Source organism: Mus pahari, chromosome 1 (genome assembly GCF_900095145.1).
Source record: "Mus pahari chromosome 1, PAHARI_EIJ_v1.1, whole genome shotgun sequence".
Classification (NCBI taxonomy): domain Eukaryota; kingdom Metazoa; phylum Chordata; class Mammalia; order Rodentia; family Muridae; genus Mus; species Mus pahari.
In genome coordinates this window covers 102,055,913-102,070,767 of record NC_034590.1, presented here as the reverse complement: position 1 = coordinate 102,070,767, position 14,855 = coordinate 102,055,913, and the positions used below count along the sequence as shown (strand labels likewise).

Genomic DNA, 14,855 nt, shown 5'->3' with positions numbered 1-14,855 from the left:
TGAATACATCCTTTTAGAATTGTTATATTTTGATGATTTATATTAATAATGATGTTACCTGTTCTGTTTGTGATTCACTGAATACATAGTTTCAGAGTTGTAATGCTTGGATGATTCTTGTGCTTCACTGTGCCAAATGAGTTTTGTTGGTATTTGTGATTGTCTCACTGGATACAGTTTCTAAGAGTAATGTTAATGTTTGGTTTTTTAATGTATAAAATCCCCTGCTTGAGAGCTGCAAAATATACTCAGATTCAAACTGCCTCTGTGTTTGTTTGTTTGTCACTGCCGAATCCTTACCCACCTAGCTTCGAGGTCCCTCATTCCAGGGACCCCCATGCCCCACTGGGGTGGTCCGTGGCATCTGGGCAACTAGGTAGGGCTATGGGGCTGTTGGAGGAGTCAGGGTTCCCCAAACCAAAAGATTTCATGGAAACCACAAGACTGTAAGGAACTACTGAGCAGGATCATCAGGACTCTACAGGACAGGGCCATTGAAGGGTTTATTTAAACCATGTGTTTACAGGCTAAATGTCCATGAAGTAATCTCAAACTTGGGAAATGGTACTTCAAAGGCTCATTGGGGTGCACAATCGACAGGGAATGACCAGCACATCCTTGCATGGAGGTTATATGAAAGCCTTCTGGTTTCTGTCCAAAGTGGGTCTGATGTGGTACCCAAATGTAGTGCTGCAGATCCTTCACTGGGAGTGACCTATGACTCAAATTCTAAATTGGATCCAAGGCCCACCTGGTACCAGAGAAGCTCATGTGGCAGAGATTGGGAAGGTTTCCCCCAGTCTTCCACTTCTCTAACCACTAGTCCTACTCAGACCTCACCTAGGGTGGGATGGAGGGGTTCACATAATATTGAAATGGGAAGCAGGGCCGTGAGAGGCCATTTCCTACAGGGATGTGTCAGTCCGTTACTTTTCTGTTGGTGGGCACCAGCACAGGGATGGGGTACTATGTAAAGCGCTTGAGGGAGGAAGGGTCTATTCTGGCTCCCAGTTCAAGAGGTGAACATTCCATCATGGTGGAGAAGGCACGGCGTCACTTATGTTCACAGGAGAGAAGCACAGAGAGCTGCATGCTGGTGCTAAGCTAGCTTTCTCCTTCTTCTTCAGTCTGGGATAAGGTAACTCAGAGAATGATGTCATCCACATACAGGGCAGGCCTTCCCATCTATTAGCCACGTGAGAAAATCCCTCCTAGACATGCCCAGAGATTGGTCTCCACAGTAATTCTCACTCCAGTTAACATGTATAAACCATCACAAGGGAAGAAGATCTTAATAGTACCTCTAGGGTTGTTTGAAAAATATAGGCAGCTAGCTCCCCAGAACCCTCAGCAGCCAGAGGGTACCAGAATGGGTTTGGTTTGGCTTGAGACAGAGTAGGCCAAGAGAGCCTTATTTAAACAACAACATCAAAGAAACAAAACCAAAACCAAAACCTCTTGCCTCAGCCTCCAGACTGCTGGACTCAAGCGGCTCCTACCATGCCTGGCTCCTGAAAAGCTTTTCTTTCTCCTTCCTTTCCTTTCCCTCCCTCCCTCCCTCCCTCCCTTCCTTTATAAAGAAGGTGCCAAGGAGTCCAGGTGAGCCTCAAAGTCAATATGTAACCAAGGATGACCTTGAACTCCCGATTCTCCAATTTCCTCCTAAACGGGGATTATAAGCTGCCCCATTTCAGAGCTGGCACTCAGAGGGCTCTTGGGCTCCATGCTGGAGACACTATCAAGACTGGCACAGAAGAGACACACCTCTGAGACCTCCATGAACTCCTCTCACTGACATCAGCAGAAAACCGTCAGGGGTGGACAGCCTCAAACACAGCACAAGCTAGGCTGGGTCGGCTACACCTTCCCAGTCCAGCCTTCCCGACCTCCTCAAGCTCCAATGGACACTGTTGAGCAGTGTCCCCTGTGTGTGGTCACTATGTGTGGTCAGAGTCCAAACTCTGAGCAGAGAGCAGAACAGCAGTTTGCAGTGGCCAGGCCTTAGCTCCTCTGGATGAAGGCCATTAGGCCAAGTGCTTTCAGGAAGGCCATGTGACTTAGGCAGGCCCCTAGCCAGGGCCCTTACAAAACACATAGTACCCCATCCCTGTGCTGGTGCCCATATCACCTGCCCTCAGAACACCCAACCACTGTGTTCTTTATGACGTGCTTGAGCTCAGATCACAGGGATACACCAAGGTCAGAACATTGATTTCATAGCAATTGGCAAACACGTGAGTCAAGCCCATGAACTTGGTAACCGGGGAGATCCTGGTGACCCTCCCACCTAAGTGGGTCACCCAGAAGGGAGACTGAGGGATATGAAGCATGCTGGGGATAGCCATGGGGACAATTCTCACTCTCCAGCCCTGCAAACTCAGGTGGCAGGCAGTCATCCCCAAGCAGCAGTGGCCTTGAGCAGGCTAGACGGTTGAGGGTCAAGCAACCCATGGGCAAGGTGGAGCTGGGCTCAGAAAGCAGACATGCCTCCCTATACGCCTCACAGACCCCGAGTTCCTCCGTTATGCAGCAAGGCATTTACAGCAGACACCGGAGGGGGTTGTTGATCCGATATTTAAAGAGACACTTTGGAAGTACGTGGCAAATTGCAAATACTCAATAGTGAACGTCAGTGATGACTGCATGGTGACCTGTGCCGGTGTTGGCCATCTCAACCTTCCAGACAGGTTCTGTCCAATAGGAAGCCAGGGTTTCCATGAAGCAAGACCAAGGGAGAGGAGTCCAGAGTGAGGGAGTTCTACTCAGGGAGATGCAGCATCAGGACTAGGTAGGTATCCTGGAGGCACCATGACAGGGAGAAGTCAACTGTCCCCCTCCCCCATCTCATAACAGCAAGCAGTGCTTGACTACTGCTCTGCCAATCAGCTTCTCTCTCTCTGTCCTGGGGGCTTTGGCATCATAAGTGAGTTTCACGGGTTACCTGTGTCACACTGAAGATAAATCAATAACTCTGATCCAGAGCACCCACACAGGCTGCTCTGACTTCCAGGGTGATCCTGCCTATCATGCTTGAGATCACAACTGAGACAACTACAGCCTCCCACACTCACCTGAGACTCAGCCGCAAGCTCAGGTTCACAGATCAGTTATGACACCAGCCCGGGCAGATGGGGGTTGGTGTATTTGTATTTTAAAAGATGGTATACGAGTCTGGCACAGTGGTAACCACCTGGGATTCCCAACCTCTAGGGCAACAGTTCTCAAGCTATAGGTCATGACCCCTTTGGGGGTCACATACCAGATACTTTCATCACGATTTGTAACAGTAGCAGAACTACAGTTATGAAGTAACAACGAAGTAACCTTATGGCTGGGAGTCTCCACAGCATGAGGAACTGTATTAAAGGGCCACGGCATTAGAAAGGTCCAGAACCACTGCTCTTGGGAAACAGGAGCAGGGTAATATTCTTGAGCTCAGCAGTTCAGGTCTCCCTATGTTACAAAGTGAAATCTTCATCTCAAAAGTAACCAGTATGGTGAGGTGGCTCAGCCAGTACAGAAGCCTGCTGCCAAGACTGGTCACCAGAGGATGAGCCTGAGGCCCCACGTGATGGAAAGAGAGGACTGACTCCTGCAAGTTACCGTCTAAGTTCTACATGTGTGCCACAGCACAAGCACACACACACACACACACACACACACACACACACACACACACACACAATGTAAACTAAATAAAACCATGAAATAGTTTTTTAAAGGTATTCTATATGTTAGATTTCAGGTATTTTGCTGGCCTGCTCTCAGGGTCCTAACAATTGCTTAGGCCATGACCCACAAGCAGCCAGGTGTGACAGGTGTGTGCTGGATAAGGACCAGTCAGCCACTCCAGCTCTTTGATCTCAGCATCTCTATCTGTTCTCTGAGTGCCCCGCCCAACCCCACCCCACCCCGCCACTCCTTTTCTCTGCCCTCGGCTCGGCTCCCGTACGTCTGCCTGTCTACATGTCTACTCCTCTGCCTCTACTTCTTCCTCAGGTCCTCATGCCTCTCCCCTCCCCCAATAAGCCCCTTTATCCCAGGTCTGTTGTAGGTCGAAACTTCTCAGGGGTGCACTTTGACTTGGGTCCACTAAATAATGTACCCCCTTGCCTCATTGTGTTCCATAACACTGTATATATACTTCACCCTATAGCTTACTTATATACATACAGTTCAGGTCAAATATGAACTAATCAAAAGAGCTAATTCTCTCTCCTTCCCAGCTGTAGAGAGTCTGCAGTCTGGATAAAGTGTCATCCAGAGATTCTACAGTCTGGACAAGGCACTGTTTAGCCACTCTGTCTCCTGATACACTTGGGTGGTTGCTGGCGTACCAATCAGATGTGTGCAGCCAACACACCCCCAACCTCACCACCCTCACTCCTCAAAACACCCTCAGGCTTTGCACTGACTGATCTCTCAGCAAACATTCTTTCTTCTGATTTCCTGTTTAATTTGGTTTTCTTTTCCCAAATAAAATATAGAAGAACAGCCACTCCGTGAGGCTGCAGCCTGGTGAGCCAGCTCAGCCGGTAAAGGCTCCAGATGACTTGAGTTCAAGTTCTGAGATCCTCGTGGTGGAATGAGAGAACCAACTCCTTTAAACTGTTCTCAGACCTTCCCATGTGTGCATGTGCGTACAAGCACAATTAACTAAATGTCATTTTTAAAATTTGCTCTGAGGGTAATACAGAGTTAAGGCCTTACTCTGGCTGAACACAGAGTTGGGGAGAGGGGAGACAAGACAAGGGCAGTGTCCGCGTGACAGGCAGCTAGCTGCCTTGGAGACTGCAAAGATCAGGAGAGGGAGATGCTCTGTGCTTTGGAGGCAACATAAATGAAAGGGTATGGAAGACCCACAGGGTCAGTCTGAGGCAGGTACTGTGACAGAGGTGATGGCAAAGACCTTGGGCTTTTCTCTGAATCAAGTACTGGCAGGGACATTAACTGAAGGACGTTACCTATGTTATGAAACTTCAAGCGTTGGTTGACATTACAAAACAGAAACCCCAGAACCCAGGATAAAGAGTGCGCTGCTCTGGTTCGTGCCCTCCCCATCATGGCACACCTGTAGACAGGAAAAGGGCAAGATCACTCAATATCACCATCAGCTCTTGCCCAAGGGTAGAGACCCTTGCCCAGGGCCTGGGTGGAGCCACCAGAGCTCCTGGTAGGCAGGGTAAGCAAGAGCCTTCTCCAGCTGACTCCCGGGCTAGCCTGGCCCAGAGGTGGGACTGAGAGGAAGCAGCTTGGCATGGTGCACTCTCTTCTTTGTTATGGCTACTCCTGGGAACCTTGTCCTCATGACTGGATGATGTCCTGACAGCTGAGCACTGAGGTCCTAGAGGTGAGGACTAGCCAGATTTCAAAGCTGTCCTGACCGATCACTTGCTGCCGCACCCAGACTTTCTGTATGGCATCTGGGTTTCCTTAGTGTCCCTATGACTTCACCCTGAGGATCGAGGGGAGTCACCTGGAAGGCTGGGCCTGGCTCACCATTCTGGGTGGGAATTGCTTTATGAGACTGCCCTGAGCTGAGGCCAAGCCTGGTTCCTTCCGCTGGCCCCAAAAAGGCCAGTCTGGCCTAGGCTGGTCCAGATGTGCTTTAGTGGCCTTCGACAGGATGCAGTAAATGCTCATCTCCTTTCACATGCAGATGCCTCGGGGGCCATCACCAGGGCCTGCTCACCGCCAGGGCCTTTGTGCTGCAGCCCCTGCTGTGCCCAGCCTGCCTCTGAATGGCTTCCCTCAGGGAGCCCAATCTGCCCACAAATGGGCTCCAATAAAGGCCTTTAGGGGTGTGGGGGGGGACCCAGGAGGGCTACAGATGTCCACACCTGCCCACAGGTCCTACAGCAGTCAGTCAGTCCCATCCAGCAGCTTCCAGGACTAAGTGTGTGTATGGGGTTGTAAGAATGACTCCACATGGGAAGGGTGAAGCTGCCATTCTTCCATCTAAGAGCATCTTAGGTTCATTTCTCTGGATCTCAACTCGATGCTCATGGGACCTGTGAGGCCTGTGAGCACCTGCAGCCCCAGACTTCCACCCACACAGTCCAGGTTCGGTCTACTTGACACACTAGCCTACCCAGCACAACCTGTTCACTATTGGTCTCCGGCACTGGCCACATTGGCATTGATTTCTAGCCACCTGGCTCACTATCAGATTCTCTGGGTCTACAGCAGAGCGTTCCTGGTACTGCAGGGATCCAACTAATGTTTGCTGGGTGTGTGGGGGATGCACAGCATTCCTTTGCCTTTGTGAGAACTCAGCCTCTTTTCTGCTTCTCAGGACCTCCACCCTCATCTTGGAAAGGACTCACTGGGCAGGTGTGAAAGTGAGGTAGGAATGGAGCACCTGCCTGGCTGGCGAGCCTCCTTCAGGTGACCTCCGGCTCATTTTCAAAGGCTAAGATTACCCTCTTCCTGTGCGGTCTATCTCCCAACAAGTGAGAACTTTCTAGAAAATGTAAAAATTAAAAAAAAAAAAATTCTGTCACCCCAGAAAATCCAGAAAGAATAATGGAAGACAGTGATCCACCACCCCCCCACTCCAAAAATGAAGATGCCTCCTGGGGGCTGCGGTGCCTGGGAACTGCCAGGGTTCCCCCAGAGTCCCACCCCCCCCCCATCTCATGTGTCCCTCTGCATCTGAGGGCCTGACCCCAGGAACTTCCTCTGCACTCTGGCAGAACTTCAAAGGGAGCCCTGCACTTCAAGGGGTCACGGAGGGAAAGGTGGGAAGATCCGCCAAGGCCACACAAGCCAGCTGGATGCCCAGCTGCGTAGCCTGGCAAGCTGGACCCCATCTGTGAAGGATTCTGGGAGGGCCAGTATTGGCTCATCCACCCAGAGAGGAAACCCCCCTCCCCGGAAAACTTCAAAAGCAGGTGTGTTTTAACAGAGGGCAAACCTCTTACCCAAGCCTCTGGCACGCGTCACAGGGGAAGAGGGCGGGGGCGGGGGGGGGGCTGCTCTACGCCTGAGCAGGAAGGTTTGTCCTTATAGAGATGCCAGGGCTGCTTGGAAGCATTCTCAGCCAAAGCCACAGACAGAAATGAAGCAAGGAAACGATTGTCCCTCAAGAGAGACCAAAGGTCACTTGAGATTGCTCCAGCAGACCAGGTAGAGATGTAGGGACTTGATCCAGTACCAAAGGGACCGCGGAGTCCAGAGAGGTCAATGTCAGTCCTCTGGGTTCCTTGCCCCCTCAATGGGCATAATCTCACAGGCTTCAAGAAAGAGGGCTTTCCCCTCGGCCTACTTCTCCACAGCTACCTTCAGTATATTTTAGGATTGTTGTCACAGGCGGCTGCATTTCAGTGTCACCACACCAGAGATAGATACCCCTGCTATGGAAGCCTCCAGAGAGGTCAAAACAGATCTCTTTAATTTCTTTAAGATTTATTTACTTTATGTGTATGGTTGTCTTGCTGTGCAGCACATGTGTGCTGGGTGCCTGCAGAGGTCAGAAGAGGTCATCAGAGCCCCCTGGAACTAGTGTTAGGGACGGTTGTGAGCCTCTAGGTGAGTGTTGGGAACTACAATGCAGTTGCTAGAACCTGAACCCTGGTCCTCTGCAAGAGCAGCAAATGCCATCACTATGGTACTCAGGCACATCTTAGAAAAGCTTCCCAAGGGCCAGACACAAGCCCAGAGCCCACAGGGACGGACCTTCCTAACGCCACAACTCTCTGCATCCTTTTCTTGGGCAGCACTGTGACAAGCTAGGAGTGTCAGTTCAGAGGCATTAGGGCAGTGGTTTTTCAACCTGTGGGTCAGAGCCCCAGTGGCCAAGCTCCATCTCCAAAAATATTTAACAGTAGCAAAAAATTACAGATATGAAGTAGCATCGAAAATAATTTTACGGTTGGGGGTCACCACAGCTTGAGGAATTATCGTAAGGGGTTGTGACATTAGGAAGGTTGAGACCACTGATTTAGAGGGAAGCCTTGCTAGTCCCCCCCCACACACACACACACACAAGTCCAGGCATAGATCTAGGATGACAGCTAAGGGCCTGCTCTGGGTCTGGCAGAGTGGGGTTCAGAGGTCTTCTTTGCTATCCTAGTTTAGGTACAGAGTGAGCTTATCTCACTCTGAGTCTCCAGTAGGCCTGCTAGTGAAGAAAGATAACAACAGGCCTGACAGTGGTGGTGCACATCTTTAATCCCAGCGCTCAGGAGTCAGAGGCAGGCAGATCTCTGAGTTTAAGGCCAGCCTAGGCTACACAGAGAAACCCTGTCTCCAAAAAACAAAACAAAACAATCAACCAAACAAGGGAGGTAATAGCACCCACCTTGGACGTCAGAGAGCTATAAAAGAAATCACTGATGAAATGTCTGTGGGTAGAACACTCACCCTCAAAGTCCAGCTACCCAGCTGCCTCTGGGAGATCCTTGGACACTGCCTGACTGGGAGGGGTACTATCCAGAGCCACACTACTGTCTAGAAATCAAAGGCTCAGACAAGGGGCACCACCTCCTGTCAGTCCCTCCAACATCTGTGTTCCTGACAGGAGAAAAACAAAAAAACAAAAAAAACAAAAAATAAAAAATGGAGACAGGGACCAAGGCTCTGCACCTTCCCACTATTTTTCATGGGGCTGGAAATTAATAATGACCCTGCCACTGTTGGCGATGAAAGGGACAAGGATATAGCTCCACAAAGCTACCCTCGGCGGCCAGAGGGACACCACTGGGCTTTCAGAGACCTCATTTCAGGCCAAACCAGGAGTGGTGGCTTCAACTCTCATCAGATTTTTCAGGACTGGTTAGTTTATAAAGCAGAATTGGAAGTTTGGTTGAAGATATTTTAATTCTGGCTTAAGCACAAGATTGAAGAGAGAAAGAGGGAAGTAAGACATGCCCAGATGCACAGGTCTGCTGAAGAGTCACAAGCAAAAAGACACGCCCAAGCATAAGGATGGGCTTCTCTCCAGGCACCGCTGTCTTAGCATCCCCTGTAACCATCTAGAGAGCTCTCAAGTTAATACATCTTAGATGGCTGTTAAGAAATTTTATTTTTATTTCTCCATTTCCTCTCCCTTTTAATAAGAAAGATGACAGGCTTTTGAAGTGCCATGGACAGGTTTATAATCTGATAAAGTAAAACCAGGAGCCACTAAGGTTACACTGCAAGGGGTATAGTATATATATATCCTGTCTCTGGTAAAGGAGGTCTCTGGTGAGATCCTTAGAAAATTGCAGGCTTACAGCTGGGAGGGACAAAGGTCTTAAAGAGTTAACTGTGCTGGAAATGCCCTGTGAGTAAGGGGCTTCAGCCAGACTCCAGCCTGAAGGGCTCCTCTCAGCTCTCATGGTCTCAGGTTTTCCCTGTCTCCTTTTCTGCCTCACTTTGAGGAAAAGACTGACAAGCTGAGTGTTGGGGAGGACCAAGGACAGCCGTGACTCTTGTACACTGTTGGCTTGTGATCCAAAATACAAAACCGCTTTGGAGAACTCCCAGGCAGCACTTACCAAAACACACTCCTGCCTTGTAATTCAGCTAACCCACCCTGACACTTGCACATTCCTATAGTGGCACACTCACATGCTCACCAAAACACATGTTCTAGAACATTCACAGAAGCTCCAGTTAACACAAATGGAAAACAGAGGAATGTACAAATTATGTCATCATTTGTAGTGGTTTGAACAAGAATGGCCCCACAAACTTATATATTTGAATACTTGGCTCTCGGTTGGTAGAACTGTTTAAGAAGGATTAGAAAGTGTGGCTTTGCTGAGGAGGTGTGTCATTGGGTTGACATTTCAAGAGTCCATGCTATTCCTAGGTAGCTCTCTTTGCTTCATGCTTGTGGATCAGATGTGAGCTCTCGGCTACTGCTCTAGTGCCATGCCTGCCTGCCTGCCTGCCTGCCTGTGCCATACTCCCCATGATGATGGTCATGGATTCACCCTCTGGAACGATGAGTAATCCCCCAATTAAATGCCTTCTTTTACAAGTTGTCTTGGTCGTGGTGTCTCTTCATGGCAGAAGAGCAGTAACTAAGACATTCCTACATGGAACTATGCTTTCTGATGCCATCAAGCCATCTAGGATCCACTTGCCACAAACAAAAGGAACAGCAGGGGAGAGGGACAACCATAAGGGGGACCCACTCTGTGATTTCTTGACTACAGAAGCCACATGACCAGCTGCCTCCTCAAGGTCCTGCTGCCCTGTCTTCTCTTCACTTCATGTTCTTTCAGCCCTACAATATCCAGAGTCACAAGTGAAACTAGCCTATGGGAGTAGAGGGCAAAGCTCTGGGTAGGGGAGTGTGGAGCGAGCTTTCTGAGAGTGAAATAAATTGGGTGTTACATGTGCAGTAAGAATGTTTTCTAGATGTTGCATTTACTTTAATAATTTTTTAACCAGGTATATTGGCACAATGTAATCCCAGCACTTAAGAAGCTGAGGAAGGGGGGCTGGTGAGATGGCTCAGTGGGTAAGAGCACCCAACTGCTCTTCCGAAGGTCCGGAGTTCAAATCCCAGCAACCACATGGTGGCTCATAACAATCCGTAACAAGATCTGACGCCCTCTTCTGGAGTGTCTGAAGACAGCTACAGTGTACTTACATATAATAAATAAATAAATCTTTAAAGAAAAAAAAAAAAGAAACTCTTTTAAAAAAAAGCTGAGGAAGGAGAATCTTGAGTTTGAGGTCAGCCTGGACTAGAGACATTTAAACAAAACAAAACACAACAGTAAGTTGCTTTCAAGTGGCTCTGACTTTAAAAGAGTATTAAAGGCATGTTGTGGTAGTTAATATAGATGGGATCACATGGGAGACAAGCCTCTGAGCTCGCCTGTGAGGGATTCTCTTCACTAGGTTAACAGAGATGGGAAGACCCACCCTATGTGGGCAGCACCATTTCCTAGGCTTGGGTTTCCCTACTTTATAAGAAGCAGGAAGCTAGCCACGCACAAGCACTTGCCACCCTGTTTCCTGACTGAAGAAGCCACATGACCCCATAGTGAAGGACTCCATGTTCTTTCTGGCCCCACAATAACTACATGGGGACAAGTCTCACTACATCTACTTCTAAAATACTTCTTTAATTCTCTTTTCCCAACTCAACTGCCTCCTCCTTTAGCCACTGTAAGTGTCCGATCCAGGCACTGTGGCTCCTGCCTCCACCCCTGCCCTGCCCTCACCCCCCTCTGCCCCTCCCCCGCTTTATGCCCTGGTAACACCATTCTTCACTTGCAGCTGAAGAAAGTCACATGTTATAACTCTGAATGGTTCAAAAGCTTTAAAAATGTTGATATATAAAGTTGGATAACGAGAGCTTTCCTCCATTCTTCCAACCCACTTCTCTATGCTCCAGCCTCATCTCTTCACTAAGACTCCAAAATAGTAGCAAGTGTCTTTCTGAGCTTTATGTAAACCCAGCAGCAGGGACAGGTGCATGTCTGCCTTTTCTACTGCAAACAGGACACACATGATTGCTGTCCTCACTCACACTGTACGGTGTCACTGTGGAGAGAGGGACAGTGACTCATCCCTGACTATGGAGAGTGATCGTTCTTAGTCCTTTATGATTTCAAAAGACTCAGCTACCTTTCATTTCAATTACTCTTTTCTTCTCTTCTCTTCTCTTCTCTTCTCTTCTCTTCTCTTCTCTTCTCTTCTCTTCTCTTCTCTTCTCTTCTCCTTTCTTTCTTTCTTTCTTTCTTTCTTTCTTTCTTTCTTTCTTTCTTTCTTTCTTTCTTTCTTTCTTTTTTTTCAGACAGGGTTTCTTTGTGTAGCTCCAACTGTCCTGGAACTCATTTTGTAGACCAGGCTGAACTTGAACTCTTGCCTCTGCCTCCTGTGTGCTAGGATTAAAGGTGTCTGCCACCACTGTCCGGCTCAGTTATTTCTAGTAAACAAGTCAGGACAAATACCTAGAATTGTACCCACTACTGCCAGGCAGTGCCAATTGTGTCTTCTTACATAAGGTGGAAGCGCTTCTTTCTACAAAGTCTCAAAAAAAAGAAAAAAAAAACAACAAAGTGAACTATTTCCCACTTTTATCAAAAAAAACTATTAGTATAGTTTGAATTTGCATTTCTAATGCAACAGGTGGCGCATCTTTCCAGTGCGGAGGGGGGTCACTGGTGTCTCTTTCCTGGTGAGTGATTATGTCCTCTGTCCACATTCTCACTCAGTGACTGACTTTTTTGATTTATATATTCTGGGCCATAGGTGTGAAAGCTTTCTTTCCAAGGAGCCAAAAGAAACCTCATTTTTATTATACATATTTGTACATGTATACATGTTCATGTATGTGTGTGTGTACATGTGTGTGGATATACATGTATGACACAGTTAATCTCAATTGTCAGCTTGATGAGATCTAGAATCATCCAGGAGACATGCATGGGCATGTCTGTGGGTGGATTCTCTTCAGCTGTTAAAGTGGGAAGTCACTTCCTACGGTGGCGCCATCCCTGGGCTTACCTGCTTTGGCTCTGTCTTCACATATACTCATCTATGGTGACTTAGTTTATTCACTTGAGCACAAACTATGGTCTACCTTCCCTTCCAATGAGATCCTCATAATGTCCTGGCTGCTTACACGAGGCAACTTCACTTCAAAACATCGTCCAGTGTCCCGCTACACTCTAAGAGGGGCCTCCACAGAATTCACTGCTCACATCCAAGGCTCAGTGAAACAAAGTCAGCCCTAAGTTCTGGAGTTAGTGGAGAATATGTAGAGGCCAGAGAGACCTGTCAACTGGACTTTCACCACCCAGAGGGTCTAGGTGTCCCTAGGACTAGCTGTCCCACACCAGTCCTTTTCACTTTGCTACAAAACATAGTCTGTGTCCTTGTTACATCATCAGTGCCACCCCACCCCTCTTGCTCAAGTGTTCTTTCTCTCCCCCCCTCTACACAACCACACACACACACACACACACACACAGAGATAAGTAGGGGAGGGCCTCTCGGGATCAAAGGACTTACTTGACTACAGATAAGTAAATAATTAGGCCAGGGTATCCCAGAGAGTGATTTTGAGAGAATAATGCTCAACAATGAGCCTCTTCCAACTGCTCATACACATTACACAGTGCTATCTGGGGACCAAAGGCAAATAGTCCAGGGTTAATGCCAGTTGTGGTCCCTGACAGTATCCTGTATAGGCAAGACTTAAAGGGCAGACCCCTTGTCCTCCTCAAATCAAAACCAACACAAGAGAATTAGATGGCTAGCCACATATATGACTTAAAGTTTTCTAAGAGAAACAGGTCGATCATTTGAATAGGTTACTTAGCCTGGTATATTAAAAATGGTCACTGAAACGTGTAAGCAACATCATGAAATATTTTAAAGTAACTTTTCCATTTATTTACTTTTAGGATGGAGCACGTGCATGGAGGGCAGAGAGAGGCAACTTACAGTAGCCACTGTTCTTCTACCATGTGGGTCCCAAGAATTGAACTCAGGTGTCACAACTGGCAATGAGTGTCTTTACCCATGGAGCCATCTCACCGACCTAACATATTGCAATATTAATGAGATAGTCTACACTTTCTGAATCTGTATTTTACTTGCAAGTTAACCAACTACTTCCAAAACATAGCTCCAACCCATAAATGCCTAGGACCAACCCAACCTTCCCCACAAGGTTCCCAGACAGCCTGAGGGGTGGGGCTAGCACTCGAGAAGGCGGGGCTGGCGCGAACGCCCCGCCCCCGGTAGTGACACAGCCGGGAACCCCCTGTATTGAGCTCACTAACCTCGCCACCGCCTCCACAGAGCCTGCGATAGCGGTTGCACCGCTTGCGCTGCTGTCACACAGCACGCCGGAGATGTCAAGCAGCACCCCCCGCACGCCCTTCAGCCGTTCAGCCCATGCGGCCATCGTGTCCAGATATATACCCGAACTCAGCGTCGCTGCTGCCCTTATCCCACAGCCACGCCTCCCGCGCGGGGCTGCCTGGGAAATGTAATCCGCGGCCGGCGGGCGGGGCGCAAACTGGGAACCACGTGGACCAGCCTGATGCTTGGTTGCCAGGAAAAGCCGCAAACGCATCCTTCAGGAGTTCAAACCCCTAAGAGTCAGGACAAGGCAACTTGAAATGAAAAGTGAAACAGTCCAGGAGGGATGGCTCTCACCTGTAATCCCCAGCAGGACTGAGAGTGTGAGGCCACGGTCAGCAAGATGCCACAAGGGGGTCAAGTTGTTTGCCACAAAACTTAACTTGAATTCGATTCCCAGGACCCATACAATAGCAGAAGAAAACGTATTCCTGCACATTGTCCCCAGATCTCCCTACAAGTGCATGCACACACACGTAGACTAGTTAAATAAATGAAATTTTAAGTCTTGGAGACGATCTTGGCCTCGGTAGTGAGGTTCATGTCTCGAAAGTGGAAGAGAGAGGGAGAGATCTTGCAGGCGGTTAAATAGATGGCACAATCCAATTCCTTGGAAACACACTAAAGGAACGAGTGCGAACAGAGTGACTGCAGTGTAAATAAATGATAATGCCAAGACAAGCTGAAGAAAATTAATGTAGAGGATACAGATCACATATCAGAAATGCTGAAAGAAATGTGCAGAAAGAAAGACCAGCCAGGGGTGGTGGCAGAAGCAGCTGGAGCTCTCCGAGTTTGAGGTCAGACTGGTACATGTTCCAGGACAGCATGGACTACACAGAGAAATCCTGTCTCCAAAAGCAAAAAGAGAAGGAGAAGGGGATTGGAGAGAGAAGAGGGAGAGAGGGGGAGGGGAAGACAGCTGGGAAGAGGGACAGAAAGAGGGAGAAGGAGAAGGAGAGAGACCCCAGGTAACTACCTTGGAAAACTCTTCTGTTCTAACATTGTATGAAAAACATAAATTCAAAAGTTAT

The 14,855-nt window shown here is 48.4% G+C and overlaps 1 protein-coding gene across 1 annotated transcript in view; it reads right to left on the bottom strand.

The window, feature by feature from the left end:
* The window catches only part of Lhpp (phospholysine phosphohistidine inorganic pyrophosphate phosphatase), a 97,351-nt gene extending 83,432 nt beyond the window's left edge, over positions 1-13,919 (bottom strand). Inside the window, exon 1 of the mRNA XM_021211033.2 lies at positions 13,740-13,919. Within this exon, the coding sequence (XP_021066692.1) occupies positions 13,740-13,864 (125 nt within the window). The 5' untranslated portion in view covers positions 13,865-13,919. The remainder of the gene's footprint in view (positions 1-13,739) is intronic.
* Between the last annotated feature and the right edge of the window lie 936 nt (positions 13,920-14,855).